The sequence below is a fragment of the Eulemur rufifrons genome, chromosome 1, assembly GCF_041146395.1.
Source record: "Eulemur rufifrons isolate Redbay chromosome 1, OSU_ERuf_1, whole genome shotgun sequence".
NCBI classification, from domain to species: domain Eukaryota; kingdom Metazoa; phylum Chordata; class Mammalia; order Primates; family Lemuridae; genus Eulemur; species Eulemur rufifrons.
This window is the reverse complement of record NC_090983.1, coordinates 46809244-46825681: the sequence shown is the minus strand read 5'-3', so window position 1 is coordinate 46825681 and position 16438 is coordinate 46809244. Positions and strand designations below refer to the sequence as shown.

The following is a 16438-nucleotide window of genomic DNA, read 5'->3' as shown; positions in this document are numbered from 1 at the left end:
CATTAGTGATTTCTATATATAATATGCTAATACATGAAAATTGCTTTCAAAAAACTTTCAGTAAGCTTCCCAAACATTGCTTTCCCTACTTTGGCTAAAGCTTGGGTATTTGTTTCCAGAGCATTAAACAGTAAGAGTACTAGCTTAACAGTCACATAGTTGCTTTATGTTTGGAAAGGATTTGGCTGCATCTAGAAATACAATCTTCATCCCTGGTTCTTAGAAATCCAAGTCTGAACAGAAGACCATGGAAAACACTTTGCTATTATTAACATTGTTTTTAGGACACCATTAAGTATGCTCTGAAAACAAATATCCAAGCTTCCAGGAGAAGCAAGGCAAATCCCAGGGATGTAGGTTGACGAGACAGCCTCCTGAAGTCTGGGCCACCTTCTCCATGCCACTGATGGAGGCAAATGAATCCACAGCCAATAGAGACATTCAGATCCACTGCAATGGGGGTAACAGACAAGGATGTCTAATTCCAGTTAGGACCAACTGCTATGGATCTGAATTTTGGCCAGTGGGTAATCCTATGTCACTTCATTTCATCTCCCAAAGTCTCTGCTAGCTTCAAAGTTTAGAGTTTATGTGACAAATGATTGAGTGCTTATGTTATAAAATTACCATCAACATAGTTCTTTTTTAAACTACAGCTTATAGCTGCAGTTTATAGAATATATTTTTAAAGGACTGCTCACTGAAGATCCCACCATGACCTGAGACCTGGCGTGATCCAATTCCTGCCCACCTGCTCAAACCCGGCTTTTCTTTTTTTAATTTTTCTTCCATTCTTACTATACCTGTGTCCCACCATGCTGGCCTTCTTTGTGAACAAATGAGATAAGCCATGTTCATTCTCTTCCAGGGTCTCTGCTTTTGCTGCTTACTCTGCCTGGAACACTTTTCACCACAGCAGAGCTTTGTAGGGTGCCTGGGTCAGCTTCCTGCCACCTTCTCAGGTCTTCCCTGTCCAGCCAATCAAAAGTTGACTCCTACCCAATGTTATTTTCTTCATAGTACTTCACACTATGTAAAAGTATGTAGATGAATTATTTGTTTACTTATTTCTGTCTGTCTACTCTCTCCATCAGGTTAGTACCTCAATGAGAACAGTGACCTGATCTGCTTATTTATAACTCTATCTCTTCTGCCTGCTTTTAACATAATAGATGCTCAATAAATGTGCTGAATGCATGAATGAATATATTTACTTTTTAAAACTGAATTCCTATATTAATTTCTGCTGTTATTTAACATTATGTCTCATGGGTGAAAATAAAAGATTGATGATGGCAGGCCGTATTTATTTTTCCATGTCAACGTATATTTTGTATAAAGTGAGTTTTAATGTGTCCACTTCTCAGTCATTTCTGATGCTAAATGGGCACATTGTCAATGTGTCAATAGGACTACTTCCCTCTCATGCTGAGTGGAGATTTTGTCAGAATGTTCCTGCTACTCTGTCTCCTGCTGTCTAAAAGGTAGAGGGCCATATGTTCCTGTAACAATTACAGAAAAATAGAACAAATCCTAGAATCCCACCAAGTCAGAATATCAAATTTTATATGCATGTGCCTGTTTTTTGTACTCAGATTGAAATGTGATTTAAAATGAATCGTTCAGTTGTATTCTAGGACACATCTTACCTGATGTGCTCTCCCAGCACCTCAATCAGCAGTGAAAAGAAGTAACACAGGGAAGAAGCGTAGCCCTCTCTTTACCTTTCCTCGAGTTTTTTGAAGCCCCTTTTTAGGTAGGTTCTGATATTCACAAACCTTGAAGCCCAAAATTGGAAATGTATCTCCACCAAATAAGAGAGCTTGAAAGATTCTCACTGTAACTGCTAAGCAGTGCTATATTGTAGAATCTTAAATTAGGTATAACCAGGCACACAAATGAAATAGGCGGTTTAAATCAGAAATCTATCCTCATTTTCTACATTATATGTAGAAAATAGTTTCTATTCTAACTATGAAAAAGGCATTATACTGAAGAGGAAACGTCCCTTCTCACTATTAAAAATAGCTCACTGTTCTCAGGCTTCTTAACCATAGCATCACAGAATTTAGTACTGGACTCTCTGTCTTTGACTTTTCCTTCATTATCTGTCACCATTTTAAGGCACTTCAGTGCCTACGTCAACAACCTATACAATTAACGGTTTCAAAATAAGATTTTATTTCTCACGTCAAAAGGGGTCCAGAGTCAGGCTATTCCTGGATTGGCACATCTCATGTGATGTCATTAAGAAATCAAGGGCTTTGCAACTTTCTACTTCATTATACCCAGTTAGCGGCAAGGACTCTACTGGTGGCTCTCAGATGGCTACAGGGGTGCTAAGTGTCGTATCCTCTCCCCAAAAATGTCCAAAAGCTAGAATGTAAGGGTAAGAGTCAGTCTTTGCCAGGGTGTTTCTTTTTTTTTTTTTTTAACCAGAAAAGTAAATGTTTTCTAAAATCTCACCCAGCTGATTGCCTCCCAGGTCCCATTGATTAGAATTGGGCAATATGCCTGTGCTCTACCTTCCAGAGAGACTGGGAAAAGTGTTCTCAGCTTCCAGATGGAAAGTGAGAGCTACCAGCATGGAAGAAGTTGGGCTGACTATTGACGAGGCAACTAACTGTGGCCTATCTTCTTCTTTTTTTTTTTTTTTCAGGCTATATAATTTATCTATTAACTGGATAACAAACAACTCCCAAACTTACTGACTTAAAGCAATGACAGTTTATTATTTCTTATGATCCTGTGAGGTGCTGAACTCACCTGGGTAGTTCTGATCCATGGAATATCAACTGGATGCACCAGCATTTACCTGGATGCCCAGCTGGGGCTGAAACGTCAAGATGGCTTCATTAACATTTCTGGCTTTTCAGCTGTGGTAGCTGGAATGGGCCTATCTCTCATGTGGTCCTTCATCATTCAGTAGTCTAGTCTGAGCTTTGTTTTGTTTATTTCAAAATATTAGGAGGGTACAAATGTTTTTGTCACATGGATACCCTGCATAATGCTTAAGTCAGGGATTTTAGTGTGCCCATCATCAGAGTAGTGTTCATTGTACACAATAAGTAAGTTTTTACCCCTCACCACCTTACCCTTCTTAGTTTCCAATGCCCTTTACATCTCTTTGTGCTCATGTGTGCCCATCGTTTAGCTCCCACTTATTAGCGAGTACATGTGGTATTTGTTTTGCCATTCCTGAGATACTTCACTTAGGATAACGGTCTCCAGTTCCATCCAAGTTGCTGCAAAATACATTATTTCTTTACATTTTATGGCTGAGTAGTACTCCACTGTGTGTGTGTGTGTGTGTGTGTGTGTACCACTTTTATCAATTCATGAATTTATGGGCACTTAGGTTGATTCCACATCTTTGTAATCATGAATTGTGTTTCAATAAACATGAGTACAGATGTCTTTTTGATAAAATGACTTCATTCCTTTGGGTAGATGCCCAGAAGTGGGATTGCTGGATCAATTGGTAGGTCTACGTTTCTTTCTTTGAGGAATCTCCATACTATTTTCCACAGAGGCTGTACTAATTTGCAGTCTCACCAAGAGTGTATAAGCCTCCCTTTCCCTCTGCATCCATGCCAGCATCTACTGTATTTTTCCTTTTTAATAATGGCCATTCTGACAGGAGTAAGGTGGTATCTCCATTGTGGCTTTAATTTAGCCTGGGCTTTTTAAAAATGACACTGAATTTCAAAAGAGCAAAAGCAGAAGCTGCCAGGCCTTTTAAGGGCTAGACCTGGAACAAGCATAGTATCACTTTTGCCTCTTGCTATTAGTCAAAGCAAGTCTTACAAAGGGAAAGGGAACTAAAGCCTACTCCTTGAGGAGAGGTTAAGGTGTCACACTATAAAGGAGCACATATATGAGAATGGAAAGAATTGTTGGCAGCCATCTTTGTAGACAGGCTAACACAGTGCACCCTTGGGGTGTGGTTATCAGGGGTTAACTTCCCTCCCATAGGCAAAATAGCCTCACTTCCTTTCAATGCCCTCCAAGTCTCATCCAATTGTGGTATTGATGCAAAGTTTAGTATCTCAAGGATATGGCTCTTCGAGTGTGCTCCTCTTATTCTGGTAACCTGTCAACTAACTAAGGTTAGAGTCTTAGCCTCTGAATTTTAAGCTCAAAAAACAAATACTGGCTCAAGGCTCTATATAACCCAAAAATAGAAGTAGAGCTTTTAGAAGTCATGTCATTTGAATTCATTTATACAATAATCATTAAAAAAAAGATTATGTAATTTTACATATAAAATTGTGTGTTAAATCAGTGTTTGTAAAAGCAAGGAAATGCTACATTTGTTTTTTCGGAGTCTCTATTTATTAGTACATATTCTGCCCCATGAATCAAATAAATGTGACCTTTTTTCATATGAAGAGTAAGTAATAGTTAATATTTGATACTTTTTATGAATTCAAGGATAAGACTTTAAAAAATTATCCTTAGTATATTGGTTGGATCCATTCATACCTCATTAAATTTAGATGTCAGTTTAAGTTTATTAACATGAATAAAAAATATAACTTTAATTCAAATGCTTATAATATGGCCATTATTTGTCAGCTCATTCAAATATCAAACCTGATAATAACTAAATATACCAGTAGTTATATGTCATTAAAAGTTCATGGTGACATTTTCAGAAGAATTTAAATGAACCATCCTATATTTATATACATTTAAGATCAATTAATTATAGACTTTAGTGTATGTATTAGTTTCCTAGGGCTGCCATAACAAATCACCATGAATTGGATAGCTTAATGTGTCCCAATTCTGGAGACCAGAAATCTGAAATCAAGGGGTCATCAGCAGGATTGGTTCCTTCTTAGGGACTCAGAGGGAGAATTTGAGAATTCCTGCCTCTCTCCTAGCTTCTGGTGGTTGCCTGAAATCCTTGGGGTCCCTTAGCTTGTAGATGTATCACTCCAGTCCCTGCCTTTGTCTTCACATGCCTTTCTCCCTGTGTGCTGTGCGTCTCCATGTTCTGTTCTCTCCTTATAAGGACATCAGTGATTGGATTTAGGGTCCACCCTAATCCAGCATGAACTCATCTTAATTTACATCTCACATCTTAATTACATCTGGAAAGCAGCTATTCCAAACGAGGCCACATTCTGAGGTTCTGGATGCACATAAATGAGGGGAGGGCTGGGGGAAGGGGACACTACTCAACCAAGTACAGCATGTATTTCATATATATATTTATATATACATAACAATTATTTTCCTTGACAATATACTTTCAGTAAGATAAATGCACTATTAATTAGGCAAAAATACAACTTTGAGAAGTAAAAGATCTCTTTGCTTAACATTTTTAATATGCCAATCAGACTCAAGGAAACATTAAAATAGTTTCTTTATCCAAAAATCTCATTTTGATATTTTAAAATACGTAAACAGGTAGACTTACCTTTATTAACTATTATTCTTTTAGTAAAGAAAGATTGTAATAAATCTCACTGCTTAGATTTAGCTATAATTTATATGCATATGTTACTATTGTTTATTGTATATTTAGTCATTGGCTGGAATAAAGATTATTCAGTTATCTGTTAACAATGACAAATGATGTTATCCCAAATCTTCTTTCTAGAATACTCTATTATCCTCTTTATTCTTTGATGTGAACATTACTTAGTCATGTACCTGCAACCTACCACAGATTATAAACTTATAATTCCCTGCTATGAGTAGACAAGTACTACAATTGTTAGTGACATCAGTGGTAAGGAATTAACAGTTCTCTTAAGCATTGTAATACCCCTTCATTGACGTCACTGTAGTGGTGGTGCTCTCTTAACTGACGTCATTGAGAGAGAACACTAAAGAAATAGGATTGATATGCTAAGTTTTACACTGAACATTTTAAAATAGAAATTATGAGCTTGGGTAATTTTACATAACACTAAAAATAGAACAAGAACAATTGCTGAAAGAATGATGAACAGAAAGGAAAAACCATGCATGCAAGAGAGTTTTTAATGAATGTAAAAAAAAAAATGCATGGTCTGGAAAGAGCCTATAATATTTTAGTTTTCCTTTTATTCCAATTCCAGATTATATTTAACCAGTTGATATCAATAAAAAGAAAATACAACTGATAAGTCATGATTACTGTTCTTCAGAAATGGAGGGGGAAGTTTGGTGCCGTACAATAGCATAAGAAATTAGCTCCAATTGTTCTTTTTTTTTATAGAATTAATGTTTATAACATACACTGGGCTGAGAATAATTTGTAGTCCTCTCCATTCCCTGATTTGATTTATAGCATAATGGTTAAGGCAACAGGCATTAGCATTATATTAGTGTGGTTTGATTCCCTTGGAAAGTTAATATTTATTGAGGATCTTCTAGGTCTTCCAAGCACCAGAGAAATAGCAACAAACAAAAGAGATGATCTTCTTGTTCTTGGAAAGCCCACATTCTACTAAGTAGAATGGATAGATAGATAGATAGATAAAAAAATAAACTAAATAAATAAATGTGCAAGATAACATTTGATGAGTGCTCTAAAAAAAGGGGAGAGGTAATATAACAGCAATTTTGGTGGGGTTGAAAGAAGTTACTATTTTAGATGGGGATCAGGAAAGGCTTCTTTGAGGAAGTGACATTGGAATAAGAACCTAAATAAAGAAAGTAAGTCAGGAATGCAAATATCTAGGTATCCCAGCTCAGCTTCCTGCAAATTCCCCCTCTGTAAAATAAGGCACACAACTGCTTTGATCATGCAATATGTAAGTGAATGAACAGCACTTAGCACTGGCCTGGTAAGTGTATTAGGCCATGTTTCTGGCTCGCTGTCCTTAGATGTGAAAGTCTCAAGCAGGGTTAGCTTTTAATCTTGTTAACAGCAAAGTAAGTTACCAAGTTACCTCATAAATGCTAGATTAAACTTATTCTTTTATCTCTTAATGTCTTTTCACAATCAGATCCATCTCTTTGCATTGCTCCACATCTGGGTATCTGTGAAGATGGTTATTGTCACTACCTATCTACCTCTAAATTAGAGAGGCAAATAGCATAATGAAGTTTAGATGCCCAAATCCATATTTAACCTATCTGAAGATTTAGTTCAGCATTAACTTAATACTCTGTATTTTAAGGTATTCTAAAATTAGCAATTTAACCAGAAGTCTCCAGAGACTGTGGCCTTGTCTTGACAATGCCACTAGTTTGGCTGTACAGTTGATTCCATCAGAGCCATTGAACCAAGTGTTAGTGTGTGTGAAGAGTGTCCACGAGTCAATTGCCAGCACAGAATTCTTCCTGACATAGGAAGGCAGATGATCTCAACTTTTGAGTGCATACAGTGCAGATTTCTAGTTGAATGGTTCTTGACAATAGTGTCCTCTGAAACATAATGCCTGGCCAGGAGCCAACGATTATGCCACCGTACAAATCACTGTGCATCTGACGCCAGAATGCCTCTTTGCAATGGTAACAACAAGAGTTCTCAGTCCTGGTGTTCCACAAGATGTTGCATTGGCTCTTTTATTCTTTATCAGACCCTGGAATTAAAGATTTTATTTATATGGTTTTCAGGAAATCAGCATCGGTGGATGGAGAGAAAAAGAAAGGTGAGAAGGTTTTAGTGTAGTTTAAGAAACAGCTTTACTGTTTTACATTTCCCATTAGGACAAAATCAGCCTATGTTTTGAAACCTAGTTTTATTAATTGTTTAATAGATATTTCACTTTAAATTTCTTGTATAATTATAGAACTAAAACAGCTTGATTCAAACTGTTAACTAATGATCCATACATCATTTTAGTAATTGCTAGCTTCTTTCAGAAAATACATTAATTTTGTAAGAACATATAGACTTTCAAATGTGAAAATATAGGGAGATTTTAAGATTAATATATTAGAATACTTGAAATTTGTTTTCAAATGTTATTTTACTATAACATATTATAAATTAAAAATTAGAACAAATTAAAGATATAATCCTCCATATTTATTTGTATATTATTGTCTTTTTAAGAATTAAAAGTAGATACATAGATCATACTGTATAACTGCATGTGGTGATATATATAAAATCTAACTTATGCAGAGTGTTCCTGTTCAGTAGGAATTATGCCTCAGTTAAGATATTTAGCCAAATTTCATCTCCAACTATGAAATTGTCTGATTTTAAATATCAGCTTTTTCTGGAAATCACTCTTCAGGGAATTTTCACATTAAATAAGTAGACATAAGCAGCTTATTGATAGGAATAGTAACTGCTCAAGATGAAGGAACACATAGAACCCTAGATATTACTCCTGACAAGCATTATACACAAAACTAAAAGAAATATTTTTCCCATTGAAGCCAAAGTTGCCAGCATTTCTTCTTCTTCATTGGTTTTCACTTAGTAAAACATATTCTTTTCTTACCAGATGTATATGAGCAGTGGCCAACTCTAAAAACTATAAGAATCTCTTTTAAATATGGATAACAATTCATAAAAGAAAAGGAAAAGATCATTTAAAAGGTTTCTTGCAGTTTGAAAATGCCTTCCAAATATTCATTAAACATTTAAGTGAGTAAATTTGTAGAATATGTTTCTGACGTTGGCACTGGTTCTGTGGTATTTCTCTGATCAGATGGAAGTGCTATGTGTTATGCAGAGTGCATGCAGTTCATTCATGCATAAACAATATCATTTTCATAAATTAAAACCTCCCCTGCAGAAGGAACATCTGTGCCTGCCTTTGAATAAAAGATGGTGGCATGTGAGTTACTCCTTGACTGACTGAAAGAATCCCTATGTTTTAGAATGAAGTTGTATAGGCAAAATGGAAAAAAAAAAAATCAAACCTAACTTTCAGTTTTCATTTCTACCTTACAAAAGAATCCAGTCTAGATTTCCCTGCTTGCTGTTTTAAAAGCTGGAATTCTTGAAACATTCTTCTCTTATTTCTTCCGTTTACTACAGCAACAGTTTTTAGTTTGTATGAAGATGTCTAATTTTAATTACAGGTGAAATTGAGCTTAATAGATCTGATCAGATAGATCTGAATGTTCATTTCATGGTCTCCTATGCTGGAAAGCTGGTAGTATTCAAATATCATATCAGTATTATGTCTCTTAAAGTAAGAACAGTGAGAACAATCCGGGATATAGGAAGCAACAGCTTGATTCCAAAATAACAACTCTGATTCACTTGGAATGAGATTGTTGCATTTTGGATAAAGTTGGGACTAACTTAAAAGTATTTCTGTCATGTGATGAAGCCTGATAGAAAACATGTTAAGACGATGTATTTTAAGTTGCACTCAAACTTTTTTTAATGTTGAAATATTCCTTACTGCTACTGTCACAGCTTGACGCAGCCCCATTGGCAATGTTATTAGTATGGCTAATTGTTCCCGTCCATTACATTACTCACATTTTTCTGGAGCAGCTTGCTAAATGAGGTCAGCTTTCTGGAACCCCTAAATCACCAATGAGAAGGAGATTAAAGGAACAAGCTTGGGAAGGGGGGTAGTCATCCAATGTGGCATCCGAATCAGAGTAGAAACAATGGAGTTACTAATGACAGTAATCAGAGCACCACAGTAGAGCCAGGACATGAGTGCCAAGATGATATTCCCTAGGAATCATGACTGTCAGTCAATACATCCAGAGGAAGACAAACACCAAACTCTTTTTTAAAAGTGGGCTTAACAATAGACAGAATCATCTGTAAGTTTTTCCTGTGATTTGCATTTATGAAACAACAGAATAGTACCCCAAACGGGAGAGGGAAATAATTACACCTTCCTAAAATATATTATATTACAAATAGTATGTTCTGAAGTACAAATAATTCATTACCTTTTCTGATAGGAAATTTATTGAAATCATCACAAGATATTTATAGAACGATTATAAAATGCCACTTTGCTTGGATTCTTTAAATTAATTAACTCATTTCCCTCTGGTATTTTTAAAAGGTCTGTAACTTTCTCTTGGGGACAGTACTGGTTTATAAGAGAAACCTGTTCGGTTCAAGAAAATGTACAGGTAACAGACCACCAAGAAAATGGTAAAGTTTTTATGTCTTATGTGTGTAGACAAACTAAGCTAGAGTACTTGCTTGTTAATAATTAACTAAATTCATATTTTCTAAAAATAGAAGAAAACATTCAACACAATCACTTAAAAGAATGTGAACAAAAAAACCTAAAGGCAAAGCCACTTAAAACAAAGAAAGACAAAAATACAACTGTTTGTCCCAACCCCTATCCCCATATTCCAAACAATGAAATATCAGTTAGGTTTTCTCATTATCTGCAAAGAGCTGGTGACTCTCCAAGCAAGATAAACAGATTAGAGCGTATGCCAAAGTAAACTTTTCTTCTTTTCTTTTATTCTACAAAGAGTGTTTAGTATTTTTTTTAACTCAGCAAATAAAGAAAATATTTTCCCCAGGAATAATTTATACTTTAAAAATCACTTTAAGAAAAAAATGCAACAATTGCTCTAATTTTCAATACTATTTTATTGCAACTGGATGAATGTTTTCTAAATTGTGCATTACACCATAATATACAGGATTACAAACAAGATTACAGTACAGATTGATTCCAGTGGTACCAGGATCACATCTCAAACAGCACTTATTCTGGACTGCATTTTACATGCAATAGCTATTGTTCTAATTATGAATTAAATGGTTTGAATTTATTTAAGCTACTGTACTAATTGACTACAATAGATATAAATCCCAACATTAACAACCTGATTAGATTTAGGCTCAGATTTATTACATGAATATATGACAAACCACCATTTGTGTGACTATGTATAAAATCATGCATTTATATTTTCTGGAAATATCAATAGCTTCAGATTCTCTGTAAAATCATGGAATGCAAAGGAGTAAAAGACTAAAAATAAACAGTGCAAATTGTATGTGATAGTCAAGCAGCTTTTGATTTAAAGAAGGGTATGTTGGCATTTATTTATATGTATATACAAGCTTGTGCAAGTAATGAATTGATATGTTTTGATAGGGAATGCATCTCTTGATTTTTTTTTATTCTTTTGAGCATTATGGATCTGGTTTTTATTTTAGAGAGAGGGAAAGACTTTAAAGTGAAATGAATTGCTCAAATTGTGCAATTTTCTTTTCTTTTCTTTTTTTTACAATTAGAGAGGAAAGAAGTGCTAAGGCAACACAATAACTTTCTAAGCACTTTTCTGCTGGTTTAAATTAGTTAAATTATTTTGTATAAATTAGATATAATTCTACTTTTCTGATATGTATAAAAATTGATGAAGCTGCATGGTTTTAAAATAGGAAATCCACATTATAAAAAGTCATTAAAAATTCTGTACAAAATCACAACAAAATAATTCAGCATGGGAAAGGTAACAAGTAGTAAAATGCTGGTTGAAAAATATATATTTATATATATTTTAATTGGCCCATTACTAGTTTAAAAATTGCATAGATCCTAATTATTGCTTGTGATTTTGTTATCCCGATCAGATAATTAATACGATATGAATACAGCTACACCAAATTCGTGGTGCATTTTTTTAACTTTACTGTATTTTCTTGTTTAAATAGAAGAGCTATAGAAAATAATACATAAGGTGAACAGGAACTTTGATCCCCTGTTTCTTCCAAAGGCAGTAACAACAATAAATACATATATCACTTGAAGCTTGGAGTATTTGCACTTTGCAGCAGTAGTACCCAAAGGGCTGCCTTGTAAACACCACAGTCACTGTAAGCACAGTGGGTTCGTTTCCCGGTAATGGTGAAACTGACATGCCTCTAATCGTGAAAGATGGCATTGAGCTGGGCACTCATGACTCGCTCATGATGTGAATGGCTATCGAAAGACATAATATTGTCTATGGGGATCTCGCAGCGAGGGGCAGCGGCGCCCGAGAAGATTGATCCGTGGCTTTGGGCCCCTGCCAGGGTCGCTGCAGGATAGTGCATGGTAAAGGCATAATTTTTCTCAAACTCGGCGGACGGTTCGTGTTTGAAAGAGAAGTTGCCATTGATGCTGAGCGGCGGGCTGAGGGGTCCGTCAAAGGAAGGACTCGTGCAATCAGTCAGAGGGCTTTCAAAGAAGGGCTCCAGCGCCGCGCTGTAGGCGTGCGGCGGCGGCTTGACGTGGAAGACGTGGGAGCTGTCCATGGTACCATAGGGCGGGCTGGGCAGCCCAGGCGACTGGTAGGAGTAGGGGTGCACAGGGAAGGAAGCGCTGGCCGTCGGCAGGTGCGGGGGCATGTCCTGGTTCTGTTCAGGCAGAAAAGTCCGAGGATTGAGCTGCAGGCAGCCCGCAACCAGGTTGGTGGTGGGTTGGGATAAGCCCTTGCAAAGCGTCTGAACGAAGGAGACTAGGTCGGGGCTTTTGCCTGAGCGCAGGATCTCTGACAGAGCCCAGATGTAGTTCTTGGCCAAGCGCAGCGTCTCGATTTTGGACAGCTTCTGCGTTTTGGAGTAGCAGGGCACCACCTTACGCAGGTTATCCAGCGCCGCGTTCAGCCCGTGCATGCGGTTCCGCTCCCGGGCGTTAGCCTTCATGCGCCTCAGTTTAAAACGCTCCAGGCGCGCCTTGGTCATTTTCTTCTTTTTGGGGCCCCGTCTCTTGGGCTTTTGATCATCGTCCTCTTCTTCCTCTTCTTCTTCCTCCTCCAGGTCCTCATCTTCATCCTCCTCCTCTCCCCCATTCCTCAGTGAGTCTTCCTCTGCGTTCATGGCTTCGAGGTCGTCCTCCTTCTTGTCTGCCTCATGCTCCTCGTCCTGAGAACTGAGACACTCGTCTGTCCAGCTTGGAGGACCTTGGGGCTGAGGCTCGCCCATCAGCCCGCTCTCGCTGTACGATTTGGTCATGTTTCGGTTTCCTACATTCAACAGGGGAGAGAGGCAAACAGACAGAAAAGGAAAAAAACGCTATATTCAAAAACCAGGTAGCCTTCAGCTCCCACATCCTAACCTATACAAATGCATGCGAAGTGCCAGTTCATTATAAAATGAATGCCTCTGAGAAAAAGTTAAAATGCAGTGTTTTATAATGGCGTGCGTGTGCCCGGCTGGTACGTAGGAGAGAGGACAGGGGTGGGGGAGGGCAGTGAGTATGTATATGTGTACACCGCTCACGCGTGTGTGTTTCCTAGTGACGAACTTAAATGTGATGATGGTGATTGTCTAGCAGGTTAAAATGTGTGGAAATGAGTGTACCTTTCAGCGACTTCGTGTTTATCCAAATGTGTTCAAACTCACTCACAACTCCACAAAAATGATGAGTTGAAACATCGTACATTCTGTTCCCATTTCTGTCCTGGCTTCTGGGTACTTAGCGATTTAAACTGAAGAGCTATTACGTAATTTACTAATACTGGCAGTGATTTTTAAGAAGATTATACCGACCAGAGATTGAAGAGCAAATGCAGAAAAGAGGAAAAGTAGTTTCAACCAAATTATGTCACCATTAACATAACATTTGGCAACAAAAATGGGCAGGGATTTTTCCATCCCTCCTTCGCCTTTCTTTTCTCGTCTCCCATCCAGCCGCGAATTTCCACCTTGTACAAAAGCGCTGGCTACAGGGCGAGGGCTGGGGGCGCGGCGCAGAGCGCTCTTCCACGCGCCGGGGATCAGGTGCGGAAGGCTCCTCTCTAATAAACAGCCCATTGAAAGGGCTGCCCGCTCTTTATTGGGGCTTTTCAAAGTTCGCCTCAAACCTCCCTTTAAAAGATTGAGTAATTATAATGGTCAGCGATTGGCAATGGCGAAGTTGCCGCTTCTAATAAGGAAAATAAAAAGCCTTTAGTAAAACAACTGAATTTCTGGCTCCAGTAGTGGCCGTTGAGGACTTGGCCGCTTCTGGAGCGGTAACAGGTAGCAGGAGTGCGAGGAGTGGGGTCCCTCTCCCTTTCTGCACTTTGCCCCCATCAACTATCTCTGAACCTGATTTATTTTCCAGGGTATGTATACTCAACGTATCCACCTCCCTTTCATTCACTGAAAGCATAACTTGACACTCCTAATATGCATAAAATACATGTACACAAAATACAGCTTGGGCTTTTTTTTTTCTGACTGGAAAAAGTGAAAAAGTATAGTAGTTAGTTGCTTTTAGAACTTTAAAATCACCACTAGCAAATAATCAAAGTTACTGTGTATTTAAAAAAAAAAAAAATCCAGGAAGCTCCTAGACTAGCAAAAAAGGAAAAAACAAATTTTTAAAAAAATCAAATTAGAAAGCCTGCAGGGGGGACTTGAGTGACACGACTCATTATGTGTGAGTACTTGTGGCCGACTACCGGGAGGGATGTTAGTCTCAACACACATACACACGCTCACAAACGCGCACATACAGAATATGCAGGTGCATGGGGTCTTCAATTATTGCTTTTATCCTCTAGCAAAAAATAAAAGGATTGTAATTACCTTTGTTGTTAGCAAGTCCTGAGCAGTGATGGTCTCATAACCCTGGGGCCTCCGGACGCCTTGCCTTCTGCGTGGGCGAATTCCTCGTGTCCTGGCCGCGCGGGCGCTCAGGTTATATAGCCGAGTTAGTGATGCTGAGCGCGGGCGGGGCCGCGAGCTGAGCGGCTAGCAGGTCTCCGCGCCGGGCGCCTGCGCACGCGTCCAGGATGCACGCTCCCTGCTCTCCCCTCCTCCCCACTTCCCCCCAGCCTTGCTCTTCTCCCGCCCTCCTCTGGCAACCGCTCCCCTCACCCCCCACCCCTACCCCCGCCCCTTCTCCTTCCTCCCCGGCATGCGCCATATGGTCTTCCCGGTCCAGCCAAGAGCCGGGAACCACGTGACCTGCCCATTTGTATGCCGCGGAGCGCTCCATTCCGGCCCCTTTGTGGCCAGAAGAAAGTGGCCCATCTGTCGCCAGTTAGAGACTCTGCGGACCTGTTTTTACCCGCAGGAGAGATTAACCCTTTCAGGCGGCAGAAGGAAGAGGGGATGGGGGGAGGGGATTTGAGGGAAGGGAGGGAAAAGCTAACGATGCCTAGGTCTAGGTCAGAGCTAGTGGCCTGCATTCACACGGGAAGTGGGGCAGAGGTGAAAGAAGCGGGGAGACTGAGGCACGCACTGAAGAGTCCTCGCTCCTTTCGATTCCTTGCCTTGGCACCGGCCTGCAGGACAGCATGACTCTCTGCCCTCTCTGAGAGGCCCATCTCTTGGCTTCTTCCCCTTGGCAGACGCTTTGCTCATTGGCGCCAAAGGGTGGCTTCTTTTAATCTCCATCAGCTCCTCTAAGCAAACATATACGCCATATAAAACGGCTTTATCTGTAAACGCAAATTTGAGACTAGTTCCCCAGCCTCTCTATCTGGATCATCCGCTCCCAGTTCCTCCAGTATAGACATTTTGTACCTGCCACTCTACCCCCACCATATATGCAACCCCGCATTTCCTGATGGCAGCTATCTCTGTCCCTGAAGACCCCTCACAATGTCAGTCTCCACTTCCACTCCCAGGATCTTGATCTCAAAGCGAGCTAGTTCTTTCCTTCAGGCCTTGGCTCCATTGGCCTTTGTGCTCTCTTGCGCGGGATCTGGGGACTTCTCTGACGCTTGGATTGTGCCAATTAACCAGGGCCATTGGGTTGCTGCAAAGGGTGCCTTCACCCAGCCAGTCCAGGGGACGTTTTCTGGTTGCCTGGACAGCGTGCTCCCACCACCTCAGCTCTCTAGCCCAGACACTGACCACGAGCATGGTAGCGGACACCCTGCCACATCCTGTTCTGCGCCCTTGGTTCCCCCAGTCTCGGGCCTGTACAACAGACACTTGATTCCGACAAGCCTTCTCAAAGAGAAGATGCAATGGGGCCTGTGTTGAACGGGTCTTTTCTCTCTCTTCTAGAACTGCCATTAGCACAACTCCGGGAAGGACTGACGGCTGCAGCTCCTCCACAAGCTCAAAGCCTCTGATTTGACGCGGCCTCTCCCTTGTAGGTCTAGCAAAGACCACAAAACTTCCTGACCAATTCTGAAGGAGCCATATTGTTGCTTAAATAGCGATGATTCTTTATTTACTGTTTCCAGGTGTTTTACAGAATGAGACATCTAAAAAAGAAAGACAAAAAGAAGCTGGCCTATTCCCTTCCCTGTCTACTCCTTCTCCCCTAGCTTCTCCTCTAATCCTCCATTAACAAACTCCTTACCCCCGCCCAGAACGGAAGCCCTTTGCAATGAATGCGTCTTTCTTCAATTGCTTATTTAAAGGCAATTGCCCTAAACGTCCCTCCAGTTTGCAAACAATGTCAGGGTTGAGCGTCTGGAGTGGGGTGTCTGGGAGAGGGTGGAGGTGGGGGAAGAGGGTCCTAACGAGATCGCGAGCGTCTGGAAGGAGGTGGGTGCAGCCTTCTCGGTCCAGCACAAATCCTAAAGGGGAAGAAAAGAGTTGTGCGACTAGATCTGTGGTCCCAGGCAATTGTTCTGAGGTTCTGGAGCACAACTGTAC

General features: G+C 39.7%; 1 protein-coding gene across 1 annotated transcript; it reads right to left on the bottom strand.

The window, feature by feature from the left end:
- Window positions 1–10478: 10478 nt before the first annotated feature.
- NEUROD1 (neuronal differentiation 1) lies at window positions 10479–14495 on the bottom strand. The gene is made up of 2 exons (XM_069470108.1): window positions 14408–14495; window positions 10479–12858 (listed from the first exon to the last, which is right to left on the bottom strand). Exon 2 carries the CDS (start codon window positions 12845–12847, stop codon window positions 11777–11779), a length of 1071 nt encoding a protein of 356 aa, XP_069326209.1. The 5' UTR covers window positions 12848–12858; window positions 14408–14495; the 3' UTR covers window positions 10479–11776.
- Between the last annotated feature and the right edge of the window lie 1943 nt (window positions 14496–16438).